Source organism: Chlorocebus sabaeus, chromosome 24 (genome assembly GCF_047675955.1).
Source record: "Chlorocebus sabaeus isolate Y175 chromosome 24, mChlSab1.0.hap1, whole genome shotgun sequence".
NCBI classification, from domain to species: domain Eukaryota; kingdom Metazoa; phylum Chordata; class Mammalia; order Primates; family Cercopithecidae; genus Chlorocebus; species Chlorocebus sabaeus.
In genome coordinates this window covers 48690610-48714099 of record NC_132927.1, presented here as the reverse complement: position 1 = coordinate 48714099, position 23490 = coordinate 48690610, and the positions used below count along the sequence as shown (strand labels likewise).

The following is a 23490-nucleotide window of genomic DNA, read 5'->3' as shown; positions in this document are numbered from 1 at the left end:
CAAACGGCAGTTTGTCCATTCTTCTATTATGGCACACAGCTCATATAATCATTGGTCTGCCTGCCTCTGTTTCTCTCACTAGATTAATAGCTTTTTAAGAGCAGGGTTCAAGTCTTTGTTCATCTTTATATCGTCTTTGACTACTCTAGAGCCTGGCACACAGAAACAGCAGGTATTTATTACTCAAGTCATAAACTCACCATCTCCTCCTGCAACCCTTTCACTTGCCCTCTTGGACTCATGATGAATCATAAGTAAAATCAGTTAACATTCCTTTCATCTTCTATTTCTTCCCCAATGGCCCTGCTTCCTTGCAGCCCTCTTAGGTGGTGGCTATTTTCCCTCCCACACTTTATATACCATGGGGTTTACAGGTAGAGAAGTGACTGTCATGCTTCTAATGGCTACTTTCAGACTACCTTCATCCCCTCCCTCTTCTCTAAAACACACTCAGCTTTCACTTCCATACCATCTGATTAAATCACCTGTACCTCTTATTGTGAAAGTCATCTACTGATTCCTGGTCCTTTGCTTCTCATTCTATAAAGATTTTAACTCATAACCACCTTCTCTAATACTCCCCCAGTAGTGATTTCAATATTCACACAGTTCAGTCTTCCAGTATCATGGCCTCTCAGTTTCTTAACCTCCTCTCCTCCAATAATCTTACCCTCTATCCCATTTTAATCCCTTGTTCCTATGGTTATACCTTACATTTTTGTCCCTGCCAATAATCACAATCTTTCCAGAATCTCAATTTCAAACATGCCACTATCCATCACCACCTCCTATATTTTCAACTCTCTTACTCTTGCCTCTAAAAACTCCAAAATTTCTTTGCCACTTGACTTACAATTTATTGCAATAACTACTCTTCATGGTTCCTCATCCATCTCATGTTGTTTTCATCCTTATTCAATTAAATGTAATGGCCAATCATTTTAGTCACGCTTCCTCTATCTTTATCTATTATACCCTCAAACTTGCTATAACATCAACTAAGTCCACTTTCTACCTGAGGCATGCCCAAATCCACAGAGCTAAATGTGGATGGGGAAATGATTGTCTGTCTTTAAATTAAAAAATATTAATCATCCTAAGAAGGTCACTGTATTAGTACATTCTCACACTGCTATAAAGAACTGCCCAAGACTGGGTAATTTATTAAAAAAAAAGAGATTTGATTGACTCACAGTTCCATATGGCTAGGGAGACCTCAGGAAACTTACAATCGTGGTGAAAAGGGAAGCAGGTATGTCTTACATGGCAGCAGGCAAAGAGAGTGTGTGAAGAAGGAACTGTCAAACATTTACAAAAACCACCAGATCTCGTGAGAGCTTGCACACTATCATGAGAGCATGGAGGAAACTACCACCATGATCCAATCACCTCGCACTAAGTGTCTCCCTCAACATGTGGGGATTATGGGGATTACAATCTGAGATGAGATCTGAGTGAGGCGACAGAGTCGAACCATATCAATCACAATCAAAGTTCTATTTCCCTAGTCCAGTCAATCTCTACTCTCCTAGTTGACTAATTTATAATTTATGATCTCTCCTCAAACTTTCAAAGTCTCTGCCACTTCTGCTTTCCAGATTACTAGGAACATAGAGACAATGAGAAGTTCTATAAGCTTCCACCACCTCCCATCACATCTGCCCACTTATTTATACCTCTGTGCATCTATTGTGCCTTTCTTCTTTCTGTGAATAAATTGCATGTGTTTCTAGCTGCAACTGCTCACCTATATGCATGTTAGATTCAATCCTCTCTTATCTAGTCATTGATATCACTCCTTGAAGTTTTCCCATCCTCCTGCATCATTTCCCCCCCCTACTAAGTCATTTCTATAATACAAACATATTACCTTTTTATTAAATTAAAAATCTATCTGTTCTGACGTAATGTACCCCTCTAGATATGACTGCATTTCTTCATTTTACAAGGGAAACCCCTTCCAAGATTAACTGTCTTAGCATCTTGAATCACTCTCCTCATACTCAGATTGGAACACATTCCCATAAGGATTTTTGCTCCCAATGTTTCACAGAATGTGCACTTACCGAGGTCAGCAATGAATTCAGTGTTGCTAAATGTAATGATAAACTCTCAGCCCTTAGCTTATCAGCATAGATATAGTAGGTCACTCCATTCTTCCTTAAAACACTTTCTAGAAAAGTTGGTGTCTAAGAAATTATATCCTTTTGATATTTCCCCCTTGTCTCCAGCCACTTGTTCTCAATTTTTTTGCTGTTTTCTTCTCTGCCTCACATCTATAGACTGGAGTACCCCATGTTTTAGGAATTGGACTGTGTGTTCTATCTACACTCACTCCCTTGATGACCTTATTATTCCCATGACTCTAAATACTGTCTACATGCTGATGGCTTATGAACTCAGCTCAGACACTCCCTTAAAATGCAAATCCACATACTCAAATACCTACTTGTCATCTCCAACTGAATGTCTAATAGGTCGCTATAACTTGACCTGTCTAAAATTTATCTTTTGATTTCTTACCCTTCAGCTAACAACTCCCCCCACCCTGACCCCTGGTACCCTTATCATAGTATTCCCCATTGAAATTAATAGCAACTCCTTTTTTTCCAGTTGCTGAAGCCAAAAAGTGTGGATTATGGCTAATTCTTATTTTTCCTCTCACATTCTGTATCTGATCCATCCCTTAATACTGTCTATTCTACTGTATTAGTCTGTTCTCACACTGCTAATAAAGACATACTCAAGACTGGTAAATAAATAAAAGAGGTTTAATTGACTGACATTTCAGCGCGGCTAGGAAGGCCTCAGGAAACTTCATGGCAGAAAGGAAAGCAAACACGTCCTTCTTCACATGGCAGTAGCAAGATGATGTGAGGAGTAAGGTGGGGGGGAAAGCCCCTTATAAAACTATCAGATCTCATGAGAACTCACTCTCTATCATGAGAACAGCATGGAGGTAACCAACCCATGATTCAATTACCTCCCACTGGGTTCCTCTCAAGACACATGGGGACTATGGGAATCACAATTCAAGACAAGATTTGGGTGGAGACATGTCCAAACCATATCATTCCATCTCTGGCCCCTCCCAAATCTCAGGTCCTCACATTTCAAAACACAATCATGCCTTCCCAACAGTCCCCCAAAGTCTTAACTCATTCCAGCCTTAACCCAAAAGTCCAAGTCCAAAATCTCATCTGAGACAAAGCAAGTCCATTCCGCCTATGAGCCTGTAAAATCAAAAGCAAGCTAGTTACTTCCTACATGCAATGTGGGTACAGGCATTGGGTAAATATACCTGTTCCAGATGGGAGAAATTGGCCAAAACAAAGGGGCTACAAGCCCCCATGAAAGTCTGAAATCCAATAGGTCACTAATTAAATCTTAAAGTTACGAAATAATCTCCTTTTACTTCATGTCTCACATCCATGTTATGCTGATGCAAGACATGGGCTCCCACTATCTTAGGCAGCTCTGCCTCTGTAGCTTTGCAGGGTACAGCCCCATTCCTGGCTGCTTTCACAGCCGGTGCTGAGTGTCTGCAGTTTTTCCAGTTGCACAGTGCAAGCCGTGGGTGGACCTACCATTCTGGGATCTGGAAGACAGTGACCCTCTTCTTATAGCTCCTCTAGGCAGTTCCCCAATAGGGACTCTGTATGGGGGCTCCAACCCCACATTTCCCTTCTGCACTGCCTTAGCAGAGGTTCTCCATGAGGGCTCCACCCCTGCAGCACACCTCTGTCTGGACACCCAGGTGTTTCTATACATCCTCTAAAATCTAGGTAGAGGTTCCCAAACCTCAGTTCTTGTCTTCTGTACACCCACAAGACAAACACCATATGGAAGCTGCCAAGGCTGGAGGCTTGCACCCTCTGAAGCCATGGCCTGAGCTGTACCTTGGCCCCTTTTAACTACAGCTGGAGCAGCTGGGACACAGAGCACTAAGTCCCTAGGCTGCACACAGAGTGGGGCCCTGGACCTAAGAGGAAAAATATCATTTTTTCCTCTTAGGCCTCTGGGTCTGTGATGGGAGGGGCTGCCTTGAAGGTCTGGGACATGCCCTGTAGACATTTTCCCCACTGCCTTGGCATTTAACATTTGGTTCCTCCTTACTTATGCAAATTTCTGCAGCCAGCTTGAATTTCTCCCCAGAAAATGGGTTTTTCTTTTCTACTGGTTCGTCAGGCTGCAAATTTTCCAAACTTTTACCCTCTCTTGTGTCCAGAGGTGTCAAATGTCACCTCTTGAACACTTTGCACTTAGAAATTTTTTTCTGCCAGATACTCTAAATCATCTCTCTCAAGTTCAAAGTTTCACAAATCTCTAGGGCAGGGCCAAAATGCCACCAGACTCTTTGCTACAGCATAACGAGAGTTACCTTTGCTCCAGTTCCTAACAAGTTTCTCATCTCCATCTGAGACTACCTCAGCCTGGAGTTTATTGTCCATATCACTATCAGTATTTTGATCAAAGCCATTCAACAAGTCTCTAGAAAGTTCTAAACTTTCCCACATCTTCCTGTCTTCTGGGCCTTCCAAGTCTCTAGGAAGTTCCAAACTTTCCCACATTTTCTTGTCTTCTTCTGAGCCCTTCAAACTGTTCCTACCTCTGCCTGTCACCCAGTGACAAAGTCGCTTTCACAGTTTCTTTCTTTTCTTTTTTTTTTCTGAGACAGGGTCTCACAGACTAGAACGCAGTGGTGCAATCTCAGCTCACCACAACCTCTGCTGCCTGGGCTCAAGTGATTCTCCTGCCTCAGCCTCCCAAGTAGCTGGGATTACAGGTGTGTGCCACTACCACCCAGCTAATTTTTGCACTTTTAGTAGAGATGGGGTTTCACCATGTTGACCAGACTGGTCTTGAACTCCTGACCTCAAATGATCCACCTGCCATGGCCTCCCAAAGTGCTGGGATTACAGACATGAGCCACTGCACCTGGCCACTTCCACATTTTCAAGTATCTTAACAGCAGTGCCCCACTACCTGGTACCAACATACTGTATGAGTCCATTCTCATGCTGCTAATAAAGACATACACAAGACTGGGTAATTTATAAAGGACAGATGTTTAATTGACTCACTGTTCAGCATGGCTAGGGAGGCCTCAGGAAACTTACAATAATGGTGGAAAGTGAAGCAAATACATCTTCTTCGCATGGAAGCAGCAAGGAGAAGTGCAGAGCAAAGACAGGGGAAAGTGCCTTATGATATCACCAGATCTCATTAGAACTCACTCACAATCATGAGAACAGCATAGAGGTAATTGCCCCCATGATTCAATTACCTCCCACCAGGTCCCTTCCAGGATATGTGGGGATTCTAGGAACTGTTATACAATTCAAGAAGAGATTTAGGTGGGGACTCAGCCAAACCATATCATCTACCTTCAGACTTGAATCCGAATCTGACTACTTCACACATCTACAGTGCCGATAGCTTAGTGTATTAGGCCATTTTCACACTGTCATAAAGAACTTTCTGAGACTGGGTAATTTATAAAGGAAAGAAACTTAATTGACTCACAGTCAATCACATGGCTGGCGAGGCCTCAGGAAACTTACAATCCTGGCAGAAAGTAAAGGGGAAACAAAGAATGTCTTACATGGCAGCAGGACAGAAAGAGAGCAAGGAGAAGTGCCACACTTTTAAACCATCAGATCTTGTGAGAACTCACTCACTATCATGAGAACAGCCAGGGTGAACCTCCCCCATGATCTAATCACCTACCACCAGGTCCCTCCCTTGCCATGTAGGGATTATAATTTGAGATGCGATTTGGGTAGGGACCCAGAGCGAAACTATATCATCTAGTCCGAGTTACCATTTTAATGATAGCCTCCTATCTGGCACCTAAATCGTCAATCCCCCAGGGGATTCTGAATATAATAGAGTGATCTCATTGAAAGGTAAGTCAGAGCAAGTCAGGCCATGTGCAAAATCCTGCAGTGATAAGAGGCTAAGTGATCTAGCTCACCATTCTCATGTGGCTTCATCCCCACTTTCCTTATTTTTTTGACTCTACTTTAGCTTCCCTGGCTCCTCCTCACAGATCCTCAATGCTCCATGAACCTGCCTTGGGCACTGAGCTCTGGCTGTCTGGAATGCTCGTTCCCTCAATATACATATGATTCAATCCCTCATCTCCTTTCCATATTTACTCAAATGTCATCTTCTCAAAGAGCTCTTTCTTGAGCACCTATTCCAAAATTGCAACACTCTAACACTTCCCATCCTTTTGTGTATTTTATTTTTCTTCTTGGCCTTTATCACTACCTAAAATTCTGTAAGTTTTCCTTACTTATTTCTTCCTCTACTAGAATATAAATTCCATGAGGGTAGAACTTTTTATCTGTTTCATTTACTTCTGAATCTCAAGTCCTTAACAATGCTTAGAAAACAGTGTACACTCAATAAATATCTAAATGAATAAATAAAAAAAATGAAAGACCAAGTATATTGTAAAAAGAACTAGAGCACTTTGGGAGGCCAAGGCAGGCAGATCACCTGAGGTCAGGAGTTCAAGACCAGCCTGGGCAACGTGGTGAAACCCCATCTCTACTAAAAATACAAAAAATTAGCTGGGTGTCGTGGCAGGCACTCATAATCCCAGCTGCTCAGGAGACTGAGGCAGGAGAATCACTTGAACCAAGGAGGTGGAGGTTGCAGTGAGATCACGCCATTGCACTCCAGCCTGGGTGACAAGAGTGAGATTCTGTCTAAAAAAAAAAAAGGAAAAAAAAAGAACCAGAGGAAATTTTAGAAATAAAAAATAATTGAAATTACATACTTAAAAACCTGGATTAAAGGGACAATTATTTTTCAAAGAAAAGCAGAATATCAACAAAAAAGAGATACTTCAAGGCTCATTTATGAGGCTAGCATAAACTTGATACCCAAACCAGCAACAATGTAAGAAAAACAACAGATCAATGTGGCCCGTGAAATAGATAGAAAAGTCTTAAACAACATTACTGAACAAAATCCAGGAATGTGAAAAATCATATAGTAAAATCACCTATAGTCTATATTATACTATATATTATACATGAATAATATATATAGTGAAATTCTATTTACATAATTTTTAAAATTAGAAAACACTAACAATACAAGTATCCTTCATTACCCAAATCTATTTGAGCTCTATTTTGGACTGAATGTGTATCCTCCAAATTCATACGTTGAAATCTAATCCCCAAAGTGATGGCATTAGGGGGTCTTTGGGGAGTTTATGAAGGAGGGCCTCTCACGAATGGAATTATTACCCTTTACAGAGAGGCCAGAGAGCTATTTAGCTTACTTTTTTCTTGAGACGGAGTCTCACTCTGTCACTTATGCTGGTGTGCAGTGGCGTGACCTCTGCTCACTGCAACCTCCACAGTTCAAGTGATTCTCCTGCCTCAGCCTCCTGAGTAGCTGGGACTACAGGCACATGCCACCACACCCAGCTACTTTCTTTTTGTATTTTTAGTAGAGATGGGGTTTCGCCATGTGGACCAGGCTGCTCTCAAATGCCTGACCTCAGGTGATCCACCCGCCTCAGCCTCCAAAAGTGCTGGGATTACATGCGTGAGTCACAGTGCCCGGCCCCCTATCTAGCTTTCTCTCCACCAAATGAGGATACAACAAGAAGTCAGCAGTCTACAACCTGGAATGGGCTCTTACCAGAACCCATGATGGTATCCGATCTCAGACTTCCAGACTCCAGAACTGTGAGACACAAATTTCTGTTCTTTATAAGCCACCCAATGTAGGGTGCTTTGTTCTAGCAGCCTGAGCTGAGTAAGACAGTGCCTGAGTTCAAACAGTGACAATCTCGATAATGAGTTGGGATACTTACTTCAACTGGGTCTATTTATTTTTTAAGCTAATATACAGTAATATTGACTGTGTGTGTGTGTGTGTGTGTGTGTGTACACGTGCTGTTCCATGAATTTTGTTGTTGTTGTTGAGACAGAGTCTTGCTCTTGTCGCCCAGGCTGGAGTGCAGTGGCGTGATCTCGGCTCACTACAACCTCTACCTCCCAGGTTCAAGTGATTCTCCTGCCTCAGCCTCCCAAGTAGCTGGGACTGCAGGTGCGCACCACTACGCCTGGCTAATTTTTGTATTTTTTAGTAAAGATGGGGTTTTGCCACGTTGGTCAAGGTGGTCTCAATCTCCTGACCTCAGGTGATCTCCCTGCCTCAGCCTCCTAAAGTACTGGGATTACAGGCATGAGCCATCATACCGGGCCTGTTCCATGAATTTTGGCCTACATACAGAGTCGTGTTACCATCACGACAATCAGTATACAGAACTGTTCATCTGTTCATCATCATCATCTCATAAAACTCCCTCCTGCTGTCCTTTGTAGTCACACTCGCCCTGCAACTGCCAGTTGCTGGAAATCACTGATCTAATCTCTATCACTATGGTTTTGTGATGTACAGAATGTTGTATACATGAAACCACAAAGCATGTAACCTTTGAGACTGGCTTCTTTCACCCAGAAAAATGACCTAGAGATTAAACCAAGTTGCTGCCAGTATCAATAGTTCCCTGGTTTTTGTTGCTCAGTATGGAGAGACTACAGTTTGTTTATCCATTTACCCATTCATTGAAGGACATTTGGGTTGTTTCCAGTCTTTGGAGATTATGAATAAAGTTGCTATATTCTTCAGTATACTTCAAAAACAGTTGCCATAAACACTTACATACAAGTTTTTGTATAAACACAAATTTTCATTTTCTTGGGTGAATACCCAGGAGTGGGATTGCTGGCTCATATGGTAAGCATTGTTTAACTGTGTAAGAAACTGCCGAACTAGTTCCCAAACTAGCTGCACAATTTTCCATTCCTATCACCAATACGTGAGAGTTCCAGTTGCTTCACATCCTCACCACCACTTGGTACTGTCAATATTTTTATTTTTAGCCATTCTAAAAGGTATATAGTGAAAATTAAGTCCTTTGGTTCCTGAATTTTGAAAAGCATATAGGCAGATTAAGAGAATCATCTAAAATGTTATCTTAATTTATTTGGTTACTTGTTTGGATAGCAAAAAATACATACCTAGGTAGTGAAACTACAAAGAAAAACAATGAATTGATTAGTATATGAGCAGATAGTGTTGAAGGAAGTGGATGCAATACAGTAGGTACCCAAGGGGGCTCTAAGATATTGATAATATGTTCTTTATAAGGCAGGATGGTAGGTACATGTAATATGTTTTATTATTTTTGAACTACCCATGTGTTTTAATATATTTCACAATAAAGCATTGCAAAAGAAAGATGAGCACACAAAACACAATACAAGGAATGAAGAAAAATATTTTAAAACCTCTCTTTCAGGAGTTCAAGTATAGTGAGTTAAAAAACTGAAAATCCAAGTATTTTGTAGAATTTGAATATAACACTATCTTAAAAACCTGTTTAAATTTAATTTCTTTAATATTTCTGTGCTTGTGTATATCCCACAGGCAAAGTTGCTGATGGGCCACTTTATTAATGGGTTTATTTATTCCCAGAGGCCTCAATCTACATGCACTTGAAGGGCTGGTCATGGTAAGGTCATTCTTAATGATAGGCAACAAGTAGCTTCTTCCTAGAAACTAAGACTAGGATGGGACCTGAGTCAAGAAACACACTGAATGTTTCATCTTTACTATTCACAGATTTTCAGACACCCCTCAGGCTGCCATCTAGACTTATGACTCTTTGGTAGTTCTGATTGTTACCAACACCTTGCAGGAGGGTGTTACCTGTGACGACACTGGGGATTTTGGAGAGAAAGCTCTTGACTGTTCTGATGGGCACGCCCCCTGTCTTGTCATCTTGCATCTTTGTAATGATGTCTTCAATCTGAAAGAGGTTAAAAAAGTGTTATTTTCTCCCATAATGTAGTCATAAATGGTACCTTTTTAAGCAGCCCAAATGTGTAAACATGGGTGTCAACAATAGATATCAGAAAAAGTTACCATCTAGTCAGTCAATAAATATAGCATCTGCATCTGCTGTCTACCAACTGCTGGGTAGAGGGAGGTCCAAAGGTTATACATAGAGCATAAGTCATATCCTGGAACAAGCTCCCAGTTCAACAAGGTATGGAAGAAGAAATACATTACGATTCTTGATGGGATCCAACATGTAATTTAATAGGTATGTGATCACAATCTCCTTCTTTCTCAAATTTGGTTTACATATAGATTGACACATATGAAATTTCTATATTCAACCCCCACCCCTTCCACAAAGGCAATTTCTTATGGTTCAATCTAATATGTTAACATAGATTAACATGATGCTATTGGGAATTGCAGGGGAGGGCTACCTTTGGGACTAGAGAAGGATACATCTAAAGTCACATGAGAGAAAAATAAGACATGGCAAGCTCTGGTCTGAAGAAGCTGGAAAACAGGTCTCAGTGGTCACGAGTGGTGGTGTGTGGATAGCTATTTGAACCTGGACTACGGTGGTCAAGGACAGGATCTTCTTCTTTTGGTAAGATCATGCTATCAGGAGAAAAGATCATAGTGGGCTGTGACATCTTACTGGTGAAAACCGAACAGAGAATGGGGATGGACTGATGAGGGTATAGGGGCCTAAATTGGGAAACCAATTTGTAGCTAATAATTTATGAATCAGAATAATTTCCCTAGCAGAAATCTTAAGAATAGGATACAGAAAAAATTCTATAATGAGGATACATCTTTTTGTTTGGAGAAGGGAGAGCAACTGAAGGATAGAAAATAATGTTTAGTATTATCATGTTTTATTTTCCTAACCAATAGAAATATCTTTGAAACACCAAGATGGAGTCTCTGAGTGAGTTCTTAATAGAGGCTCATATCATAAGGCTAGAAGTCTTACAGCTCATTTATTCTAACATACTACTATTGCAACTTGATGATAAGTGATTTTCTTGAAGACACATGACTAGTAACTTGCTTGATAGATAACTTGTTAGAGGCAAAGTTAGGGCATGGCATAACAACATCATCATCATTATAAACAGCCACAATATATTAAAATTTATTATGTGCTAGGTAGTATTCTAAGTATTATACACACATTATCCTGTTTAGTCCTCATAATTACTTGATGAAATAGATTCTACTATTATCACCATTTTTTGACATAAAGAAACAAAGATTTAGTGAGGTGCATCAATCAGGGTAAGGTGGATTAACTTATGGCAGCAAATAACCCCCCAAATGTCAGTGGCATAGCACAAAGGTTATTTCTTTCTCATGCTACATGTCTAGTTCAAGTCAACAGGGGAACTCTGCTCATTGGAGTTACGTCACCTTGCGTGTTGCTGGTCAATGTGCCAGGGGGACAAGAGAGAATTCTGGAGAGTCTCTCACTGGGTATTAAATAGTATAATCCAGAAGTTAGATAGAACATGTTTGCTCAAAATCCTTGGCCAGAACTGGTCACATAGCACCACCCAGTCACAAAGAAGCCAGGGACTCAATCCTCTGGATGCCAGGAGGAAAGGGGAACTGAAGATCTATGATCAACATCAGTGAAAACTGCAGAAGTCAAGCAACCTTTGCAAACTTCGCAGGGTCACACAGCTACCCAGGTGTGCAGCCAAGTTTGAATCCAGCCATAGATCCCAGAATGGCATCTAACCCCTGAGCCATTCTGCCTCCCAATAAGATTCCCAGAAAATCAGCCAAACAAGGAAACCATTCTCACTGGATTCTTCTGGGTTTCTCTAAGGAGTACTGAAAGTGAGAAAGAATCCTAAGCTCCCAGCCCTTCAGGAGGCAGATGAGTGTTATGCTAGAAAAGAGAGTCATTCTCTGAAGACCTGCGTTCTGTTAGATGAAAACTGAAGAGGGAGTTTTATTCTAATTCATGTTAATAATCTCACTGCTGGCCTTTGTCTCCTAAACTCAACCCAACAATTTAGAGCAATTTGAGTATTACTTACTGACAGCCAAGGAGAGCTAGAAAAATGGTCACATTTCCAAGGTAATTTATGCTTTTGATCTAGCATATTATTTGAAACCAGAAGTATCAGTTACATTGATGGTTTCTATGAAAATGGCCAGAAAATCATTGAGAATTGGAAGGAAACCAACAACTCAATTCAGGTAGACCCCTGAGTGGATATTAGATAGTAATGACTTATACCTCTGCTGCTGCAGGCTGCATTTGAAGGACTGGCTCTGTGACTTCTTTTTCCTCCATTCAGTTTAGTTATTTCACCACAGGACTGAATCTTAGAAGGCTCATTTACTAAGGAGGTCTCATCTCCTTATGTTGGCCCATAATGTACTAAGAGGTATATCACTCATCAGGGGTTACAGCTAGATCAAAAAAAAAATCCCCTCAACTAACAGAAAGGAGACTACACTCCAGCAATAGTCTGCAACATCACAGGTGTGGAAGAAGGAATTATTGCCCCCCAATTCCTGTCTCCCCCGTGGTATTAATATACACCTGAATCCTTGCCTTGGCCTCTCATGGTGAGCAGAGCAGTGTCTACCTTTTCCCTTTCGGGTTTGGCCATATGATTTGCCTGGCTACTGGGGTGTTATTCAGTGTGATATGAACAGGGACTTGCCGTGTACCTGCATGGCTGCAGTTACTTTCTTCTCTTGCCCTCTTACCATGAGAAGAACACACCTCAGATAGTTGTTATTCCAAGGAAGATGAGAGACATCTGGAGCAAATGGTACTGAACCCATTGCTAGATCAGCCAAACCTCAGCTGGCCCTTAGACTCATAAGCAAGAAATAAATGTTTATTTTTGTATATCACTAAGTTTGAAGTGGTTTGCCTTACAGAAAAATTATGACACAACAAGGCTCTGAAAAAATGCATTTATCAGAAATTTCTGAAGCCACAAAAAATACTTGACAATCAGAGTTAGTGAATCTTAGAATTGGGGTATCTCTGAATCACCCTCTCTAAGAACGCAGACATTCAATTTATCTATTGATTTATCTATCCACTATCTATTTAAAAACTCTTAGAGACTATATATACTATTTCTGGTAGTCCATTCCTTTGTTGTGTCAGACAAATTTTTGACATTGTTGTATTTGATTCTTGTGCACAGTCCACTACAATGTCAGATAATACTCTCTGAAATTCCTTGTCATGGTTTCTGGAGAATTCCCAAGAGTACAGACCCAGTGAAAATTACAAGTGGGCTCTCAGGAACTGATAAAAATAATTACAAGTATTTTTGGAACATCTATTTTATGATCAATACTGCCCTAAGTATTTTAAATAAATTATTTAATTGATTCCCCAGTCATAAAAGTTATTTAATAAAGACATCGAAATTGAGGCTCAGAAAGGTTAAGCAATTTATCCAAGGTCAAACAGCTAGTAAGTGGCAAGGCCAGGATGCCTACTCACCTCTTCCTGACTCCAATGTACAGCCATTTATCAAATCTAAAATTCATCTTCTATTTCTCAGACATTTAGAAAAACTTGGTTACAACCCTTCTCTGAGTAGAGTGAGTATTAGGTTCAGCAATGGGACAGCTCCTGGAAGGTAATGTTCAGAGGCACGAACCCAGTGAGTGGCCCAAAGCCTGGCTGATCCTAGGAAACTTACTTCTGGCAGTGCCATATGCCAAAGTTAGTGCTTTGTTTGCTGTGGATCCCAGGGTGAGTTCCAGCGGAGCCTGGAGTTGGTCCCTTACACTACATAACCCATTAAATCTTGAGCTAAACATGGCAAAGAAAGTTTTTGGTCTCAGTGCTACCTGGTAGACTCCAAACTCTTAACTTTTCTGCCTCTAGTATTTTCAATTCATTTCTTCCTTGCTGAACAATGAGTGTAATGTATTTTACCTTACAAAAGGGGCAACTCTTTGTTCTCTATAGCCTCAGTAGTTGATTAAAAATACAGAACAGAGGCATATATACACAGCCTCTCATCTCCCTTAGATTCAAAACGTTTTGCAGGCAGAGACTATTCCTAGGTTTTCATTTTCATTTTCTTAGTTAACGTGAGTTGAGTATTCACTCTGGGTCATGCACTGCTCTAAGAGCTTTATCTTATAAACTCATTGAATTCTCACAGGAGGTAGATTATTATATCCCCATTTTATAGACAAGGGAACGAAGATTCATCTTTGTGTTCTCAACCAAAGCCTGCCAACAACCTTTTCAGACACAAGGCACTTAATACCATTTGCATCGAAGGGAAAGTTTAGCGCAGGCCTAAAAGGGCAGAGGAGGATGCAGATAAATTGATCCAGATAATCAGATTCTCAACCATCTCATGATTTATTTCTGTCCAATGACTGCTGCTGTCTTGCTGTGCAGGGCTCTCTCCCTTTGTCCCACGGGATTGGTTAGATTTATCTTCCACTGGCAGATCATGGCTTCTGGGTCAGGGATGGGGTGATGGGAAGGTACAGAGACTTATGTTTTCCTGAATGTTCAGTTCCTTCTAACTTCTGACACCTTTTGTTCTTAAAGAAGAGCAAAATCAATTCCTGACATCCTTTAATATGAAGTTCTGTGTCATTAGGGAGGATGTTTGGACTTAAGCATCACTATGCAAATCAATAAGCAGGTGGCCCTTATCTGACAGCCAAACGATGCAGAGAAACCACTTGGCCAGCTAGGCTGGTTCTGCCTGGATGGGCCACAGCCACAGGAATGTCCTTCTCCAAGGAACTCAAAGCTCAGCACTGACAGGCAGGTAAAACATTCTTCCAAACAGCAGGACACTGGAAACCATTATGCCATAGAGTGGGTTTTCTTTTAAGTGAGAAATATTAAAAGGCAGACACAATTCACTGAAATAGCCCCAAGAGTGTGCAAGAGGAGTGAGGAGAAGCAATCCTCTCCTTACAAACTGAAGCCGCAGAGGGGCAGTAGGAAGAACGTGGAGGAGAACCCAGGAGACTGGTTGGCCTCAGCTTCTATGATGTGCTTTGTTGACCTGGGACAAACTGATTCGCCTACCTGGACTTCGCTTTTCTCATCCCTACAGTGATAGGCCTGGTTGCTAAACTGAGGTTTCTCATTCAGAAACTGGAGACTTGACAATGTAAAACTCTGTCTGAGAGGGAAGGGCAGGACAGGAAGCCAGGTCTCTGAGCTCTTCTCTCCATGTTGTCTGTCTTACCAGGTAGATTCACACAGAATATGTCCCTGCACTAAGAGGTACAAGTTGGGGGAAGCATGTTGGGCAGAACTTGGGAGTTTCTGATGTTTTCAGAAACTGTGTTGAGCAGATAGCATCAGAAGCCAGACAGAGATATGACCTGGAGAGGCCCTCACACTGCTCCTTCTCCATCAGCCTATGCCTCTTGTCTCTGCTTTGACCCGTGACACTCCTAACAGAAACGACAAAGGGCAATATTAGTTTTGTTTCTATAAATTCATGATGCAATGAGCTAATTTACTTAGTTCCTTCAATTTTTCCCCAGTGGGGATTTTAAAAACTTAAAGTATTGCAAACTCTATTATGATTATTAAAAAAAAAAAATCCAACACAACTTCGACAAAGAAGCAAAGAGCATGCCTCAAGCATGAAGGTTCTTTTTACTGAAGCATTTCATCTTGACTTTGCAATCAGTTGTCTGTTTCTAGCTACTAATGACTGTCATGTCAGAGTCTACATTTTAGCAAAGACCCCTTCTGTTTGGGTGTCTGTGAAGGAGTGAAAATGACTCCTCAGACACCATCTTATCAACCCAGAGGCAGAAATGAGAGCTGAAAAATGATAATCATATTTCTTAATCCAAAATGTGCATGCTTCATTGAGTAGGCTCTGCCCCATATGTGTTCCAAAAGATCAGGCCATTTCTCTTTTTTATTTTTAAAGACACAATGCGTTGCTGTTCTCAACTTCTGCATGTATTTGTGTGTATGTACTGGCTTAGTGAACATGCACTGAGCACCTACCAAGTGCCACGCACTGTGTTCATTTCTACAGTTATGAAAACAGATAGAAGACAGAATTCGTTCTCCTTACTCATGGATTAATACATTTCAGAGTGACTCAGGGATCTAGGCTTACAGTGAAGACTGTGTTGGAGGCTGAAGAGCTAAGCATGGGTTCCAAGGAGGCTGGAAGTGAAACATTGAGGAATGTCACCGTAGGCCCATGGAAGAAAATCATCACGGCTCCCTTCTTCTTTCCCTCCCTCTTTTATCATCCCATTCAAAGGCTGCAATTTCAATGGCACATGGGGAATTTGGGGATTCCACCTGCTAACGATGACAATGATCAAAATGCCTACTAATTTGTTTTCAGCTAAGCCTATGTTTGAATCACTGTATGTGTTTAGAACGCTTTTTGTGGAAAGTAACAATGGCAAAAAATCCAACCTCCAAAGATGGGGGCTGATATTTTCCACATAATAAGCAGTCCATATGTGGGTGGTACTGACATTGCTGCAAAGGCTCTCTTCTATGAACGCCACCATCTTGGTCTTACCCTTGTGGTTGCCTGATGGCTGCCCAGCTCTAGCCATCCCTTCTCTGTGAAAGGTGGGAAGGAGGGGGTGGGGGAACAGCTGCACTCATTCCTTTTATCAGGAAAAGCATATTCCTTCCCAGAAGACCTCAACAGATCGTTGTTCAAGTCTCAGGCCAGAGCAGGGTCACATCACTACATTGAGCTACACAGGAGGTGGGGAAGAAGGTATTTAACTTTTCTAGCCTCTATACCACATGGAAGCAGGGCAAGAGGAGAATGGAAATGGGGTTAACCATGTAACACTGTCTACCACGAGACTTTGTGTTAAAGAACACTTGTAAAGGATGGTTGGGCAGGCCCTGAAGCATCTCTGATCTCTTTCCCACATTGTAGCCTATATGATACTCTTAAAAGGGAACATTTGATCATTTAACTCCCCTACCGAAAATCTGTCCATGGTGTGCCAGTGCTTATCCTGTTATAAGCTCTTATTAAACCCTCTATCTTTTCTCCATATCAACAATTGCTCTAATTTGCATTTGTATCACCCATTAGAGTGGTTTGCTCACCACTGAATCCTAATAATAGGTACTCAGTAAATATTTCTTGAATGACTATCATATCAATGAATGAATGAATAAATGAATGACATGAGTGCTATATTCTTAAAGAACTTTATCTTGGATTCCAGCATTCAGTGGGACTCAATATATTAAAAGAGTCTTAGGGATAGTGATGTCTATAATTTACAGTAAATTTAATATTTACACTTAAGATCATTTTGCTTTGGGAATGGGTTCCATAAACAAAAATCTCAAGATTTCATGAACCTTAGCAACAATATTCAAGGAAAAGCTCCAAAGGCATCCAAGTAGCAGTTGAGTGGCGAGCCAGTTCCCCAACGTACTGTGCCTGACATTATCCAGGGGCAGTACCAGGGCAGAAGGATGATACAGCATTATTTGTTTTGTCCCCTGGAGGCTTACTTTTACAGTTTTAATATTGCCATATGGAGTGATTCATAAATTACTTTTATGAAAAACATTTCATTTTCTTTCATTTAATTGCAGAGAAAAGCAGACAAGAATGACCTTCTAAGTCTGAGATCAAGTGGCTTGTTGATACTTTAGGGAAAATGTCTTTCCCCTGAGCGTGGCTGGAATAGCCAAACCTTAGAAGGCATCATCTTTCTTAAGAATCTGTTGTTTGCTTTGCAAAGTAAGTGGAGCAAGTCCGTTTGGTCAGGCCCCAGACTGAGGAATCTCTGACTGCAGACGGCCAGCAACAATGCAGATGAGGACAATAGATACTGGCCAATGAAATATTCTAGCAACTGCAGAAGACCTAAAATCCTTTTATTCTAATCTCCCCAAATTACCTGAATTCGAGTGTGTCAACCTCTTCTTGTTGGGAACCATCCCTCCTTTACAGAAAAACATGCTGATATTTGGGAAGAGTAAATTGTTCAAGGCCAAGTGAGACTGTTGGATAAATGAGATTATTGGCATGAACCAGAGCTGGCTCTCTGGATCACTGCACCAGCTGGCCAGGGCAGCTGCCAAGGAGGCCTCGGCTCACCTAAGGCTTTAGCTGAGTAGAAAAAGATGCAGAAAACAGGGCCATGCCATAAGCATCAAAGTTTAATACACACTATAGAAGGCAGAAAAATGTTCCCCCAAAAGAGATCCATGTCCTAATACCTAGAATCTGTGAATATGTGACCTCATATGGCAAAAGGGACTTTGTAGATGTGATTAAGGCTAAGGATCTTAAGATGGGAGATGACCCTGGTTATCCAGCTATGCTCAGTGAGTCACATGAGTTCTTGAAAGCAGAAGACCTTTCCCAGCTATAGTCAGTTAGAGACAGATGTGATGATGGAAAAGGGTCAGACAGATGGGACTTCACTGATTTTGAAGATAGAGGAAGGGGCCACAAGCCAAGGAATGCAGGCAGCTCCTGGAAGCTGGAAAAGGCAAGAAAACAGATTCTCTCTTAGAGCCTCCAAAAAGAAACACAGTCCTGCTAGCACCTTGATTTTGCCCAGTGAGATCTTTTCAGATTCCTGACCTTCAGAACTGTAAGATAATGGATTCATGTTGTTCTAAACCATTAAGCATATGGTAATTTGTTATAGTAGCAACAGAAAACGAATACACACAGTGATCCCCACCCACCAGCAAATCTTTGACTAATCAGTGTTCTGCATTGTTTCCAAAACAGATTAGTATGCATCTTCTCCTTCTGGGCAGATAGGAGGTGGATTTCCCCAAACTCTGCAGCTCTCTGTCCCTCTGAACAGCTTCATGGCCAAACCAATCATCACCCAGGACCTGTGGCAGCACACTTGGGGAGGATGTCAGGGATGATGACAGGGAAGATGCCTGTCTATAGACCCTAAGTCATTGCCTGGATGCCATTTTCAATGCTGCATTTGTTTGGTCTATCTGGGACCAATTAGATGGTGGCTTAGAGGTTATTTCCGGGAACTTTTTTTTTTTTTTTTTTTTTTTTTTTTTTTTTTTTTAGACAGAGTCTCTGTTGCCCAGGCTAGAGTGCAGTGGCGTGACCTTGGCTCACTGCAACTTTCACCTTCCAAGTACAAGCGATTCTCCCACCTCAGCATCCCAAGTAGCTGGGATTACAGGCATCCACTACCATGCCTGGATAATTTGTTTTTTTTTTAGGACAGAGTCTCAGTCTCACTTTGTCACCCAGGCTGGAGTGCAATGGTCTGATCTTGGCTCACTGCAACCTCCCGGGTTCAAGCAATTCTCCTGCCTCAGCTTTCCAAGTAGCTGGGGTTACAGGTGTGTGTCACCATGCCCGACTAAGTTTTGTATTTTGGGGAGATACGGAGTTTCTCCATGTTGGCCAGGCTGGTCTTGAACTCCTGACCTCAAGTGATCTGTCTGCCTCGGCCTCCCAAAGTGCTGGGATTACACGCACAAGCCACCATAACTGGTCTCTGGGAGCTTCTTAATTGGGTCACAGTAGCCTATTTAAGCATCATAAGCATGAAAAAACAAAGATCCTTTTTTATTTCTCATCTCACATTTTACCTAGCCACATTTTTAAACCCAGCCCACCAAGGAGAGTTGTACATGGAATACCATGTGGCAACCTAGCCCAAATAATTCAACCAGCACTGTGAAATGCTGCACATTTGAACATAAGGCCTTTAATATTAAGTTTCTACAAAAATATTCAAGTTCTAACATATATATCATTTTTCCCTCACTGATGCAGAGAGGTCAATAACCTTGTTTCCAAAGAAAAACAGGTCCATCCAATGTCCTGGAATATTACTACAATTTCTTCCTCCTGGAAAAGAGCAAGGGATGCAAGGCCTTGTCCTCCCTCTGATCCCAAGGACACCCTGGACTCTAGGATCACTCATCCTTTCTGGTTCACTTCCTTTCCGACCCTTCCTCGAACCAAGCAACTGAACTAGCAACTGGAGCGAATCTGAGGGCTTGGAATAATTGATGTAAATTATCTGTTCAGTGAAAAACTGCTATGGCTTCCTACAGCTACAAAATAAATGCCAAGTTCCCTGCTATGGAATTCAAGGTCCTCCATCATTTGGCATCCACCACCTCTCCAGCACCACCACTCCTCCCAGTCCATTTTGCTTCTGGACACACTTATCTGCAAAACCCTCCTGCATCTGCCCTTGCTGGTCATGAACTTCGTTCACCCACAACACACACATCCAAATCCTTGTCATGCTTCTAGGCCCTCCTCAAAACCTACTTCCTCCAGGAAACTCCCCCTTGATATTCCAGTACCTGCATCCGTATGTATTATACATGTTATTATGGTTTGGCCCTGTGTCCCCACCCAAATCTCATGTTGAATTGTAATCCCCAGTGTTGGAGGAGGGGCTTGGTGGGAGGTGAGTGAATCATGAAGGCAGACCTCCCCTTTTCTGCTCTCATGAAAGTGAATGAGTTCTCATGAAATCTGGTTGTATAAAAGTGTGTAGCACTTCCGTCTTTGTGCTCTTTTCCTCCTTCTGAAGACATATAAGACTTGACTTCATCCACTTCGCCTTCCACTGTGAGTGTAAGTTTCCTGAGGCCTCCCCAGCCATGCTTCCTATACAGCCTGTGGAACTGCAAGTCAGTTAAACCTCTTTTCTTTATAAATTACCCATTCTCAGGTATGTGTTTATAGTAGTGCAAGAACAAACTAATACTCATGTCTATATTTTGTATTACCTTTTCCCATTCCTAAGCTGCGAGGCAAGAACCTGAATCAAGTGTTTCTCCCTCTGCTCCAATCACAAGGGCCACATACCCCTACTTAGGACCAATTTCATTTTCTCTGTTACTGAAGTTCTGCTTCTTTCCCTCTGGAACATAACTTTCTGCAGGAAAGAGACAGTTCTCATCTCTGAAGTGCCCCTGGTCCTCTACATCTGGTCTGCATGAAACAGAAGTAGAGAATAGAAAAGATCATACTCATTCCTTAAAAAAATATTTCAAGGCAATGAGAGAGCCGTTCAGTCTCCCTGAGCTCTGGGGAGAAGTGCATTTCCAGATGGAACAAGAAGGGTGAGAATGAAGTTTCCTCAGCAGCTGCAAAAACTGGAAAGCCTTGAGAAGGCTTAAAGAGTCCGCATCTGAGGCTGTCATCACCAGCCCCTCCCCTCTCCCTTCACTTTGTCTACAGGTCAAAGTGGTGCCCCCAGATGGCCCACCTCATTCTCTGGAGATCTTCCCAGCCTGCCTGCACCCCAGGGCCCTTGCCTGCCTTGCACGATGACCACTACCCTTCCTCCTGAGGGCTGCTTCTACTGCCCCTCCTGAGCACCCGGCTGTGATTCTATGCATTTGGGGCTTCCTCTGGTCCCTTGGAACTTACCCTAAGAAGCCTCCTTCTTTTTACCATTTCCTTAGATGGTAGCCTCCCTGCTCCAGATAGTGCCATTCTCTTCCCCGGGCATTTTCTTCCTTTACTATGTCATTCTTTGTGTTTGATGTCCCAAGCTGCTCCAGTGAGCACATGAGAGCCACCCCTTGGGGAGGGATACTGAGATAAATTATGGTGTAGAGAACTCTCCCTGCAATTGATAAGCAAAATCAGGTAGAAATGAGCATCAAGGTCAGTCCTGAAGGGGAAGCAGAGGAGAATCATCACTTATTCCAAATATAAATGTGAGCGCTATTTGACCACTCACTGCATGCTAGGTGCTGGGAAACTAGACAGGTAGGACCCTTCCCTTGGTGCTTACTTATAGCAGAGGGGCCCCTTGAGGATTTTAAATGAGTCCAAAAAAGAAGTAGAACAGTCCCGAAAAGGGCCACATAGAAGGAGGTGCAACCACAAGGCTGACTTCTGGAAATTCCTGCCTTATCCCAACAGTACCTGAGGTCCTAGAATCTCACAGGGGGTCCCAGGACAACCCCCTTCCTTGTGCTGCCTGAGACCCAGCAGCAAAAATCCCCTTTTTGGTTTCATGTCTCATGCCTTTCCTGCTGACTTTTAATGCTGCCTCCGAACACACCAGCTCAGGCTCTGCTGCTTTCAGGAGTGCCTTTCCAAGTGACACCAGAGGGCTCTTCCTGCTCTGTAACTGACTGCCCAGAGACCATCATCTCATCTGAAGACTTGGGGTCCTTCCCCTCCTGGTGTTCCTGCACCATAAAATGTCCTCTGCATTGCCCCTCTTCCCACTCTTTTACGTAGAAGGAAGCATGACCAGGTACCCCCTTGTCTTTCTAAATTGGCTGGTCTCTCCACTGCCCAGTTCTTCAATCCAGTCACCAAAGGATTCAATGGAATGGGCTAAGGTACAATGGCATTTTAGTTCTTTAGTTCTTTTGGACTACTATAGCAAAATATCTTTGCCTAGGTAACCTATAAACAATAGAAATTTATTACTCACAGCTCTGGAGGCTGGAAAGTCCAAGATCAAGTCACCAACAGATTTGGTGTCTGGTGAGGGCTTGTTCTGCTTTCACAAATGGCACTTTCCATGTGTCCTGATGTGCCGAAGAGCCAAACAAACTTCCTCAAACCTAATCTCATTCATGGAGATAGAACACTAATGACCTAATCACCTCCAAGGGCCCCATCCCTTAATATTATCACCTTGGGGGCTGGGTTTCAACATATGAATTTTGGTGGGACCCAACAGTCTGATCATAGCAAATGGGTACTTTTTATTCTCTTCTTTATGCTTTACGGTGATATTTACCAAAATATCTCTAATATACATGAACTACTTTTTATCAATTCTAAAGGATAATAGTTTATTTCTCAAATTTATTTTTTATTTTTTTAAAGCTAGTCCTATTTCTAAAATTTAAGTGAGCATGCAGGCAAAATCCCTTAGGGCAGTGCCTGCCACACAGTTACTCCACAATAATGTTCATTTCCCTTTCCTTCACAATTGATTTTAATTTCTTCTTGTATCTGTAGCAAATGAATAACCACAGAAGCTTCTATGGCTCCCTTCAGAAGCATGTGATTGGACCTTCTTTTGTGCAGCTCCCCGACAAAGCCCCAGAGGACAGCAGCTGGGATTGGAGACCCATGCTTTCCAAGCAGGTATCACCAAAGTCACTTCTCACATAACAAGCCCCAGTTTGGATAGGTTTCCAACTATGTAGAAAATGATTATTCCTTTAACCAACTCCATACTAACTCTGTGCTTCTGATATGGTTTGGCTGTATCCGCACCCAAATCTCATCTTGAATTATATCTCCCTCATTTCCCACATGTTATGGGAGGACCCAGTGGAGAGAGAATTGAATCATGGGGACAGTTTCCCCCATACTGTTTTCGTGGTAGTGAATAAGTCTCACGAGATCTGATAATTTTAAAGAAGTTTCCCTTTTGCTTGGCTCTCACTTTCCTGGCTCTCATTCTCTCTTGCTTGCCACCATGTAAGATGTGCCTTTCACCTTCTGCGATGATTGTGAGGCCTCCCCAGCCACGCGGAACTGTGAGTCCATTAAGCCTCTTTTTCTTTATAAATTAGCTAGTCTTGGGTATGTCTTTATCAGCATTGTGAAAACTGATCAATACAGCTTCTCAGAGGAGCCTTATCTTTATTCACCTTATGTCCCAAGTTCCATTACATGG

The 23490-nt window shown here is 42.0% G+C and overlaps 1 protein-coding gene across 1 annotated transcript in view; it reads right to left on the bottom strand.

Annotated features, from left to right (window-relative positions):
- RGS6 (regulator of G protein signaling 6) overlaps nucleotides 1–23490 on the bottom strand; it is a 620766-nt gene that overhangs the window by 194381 nt on the left and 402895 nt on the right. Inside the window, 1 exon segment of the mRNA XM_073011133.1 lies at nucleotides 9748–9847. Within this exon segment, the coding sequence (XP_072867234.1) occupies nucleotides 9748–9847 (100 nt within the window).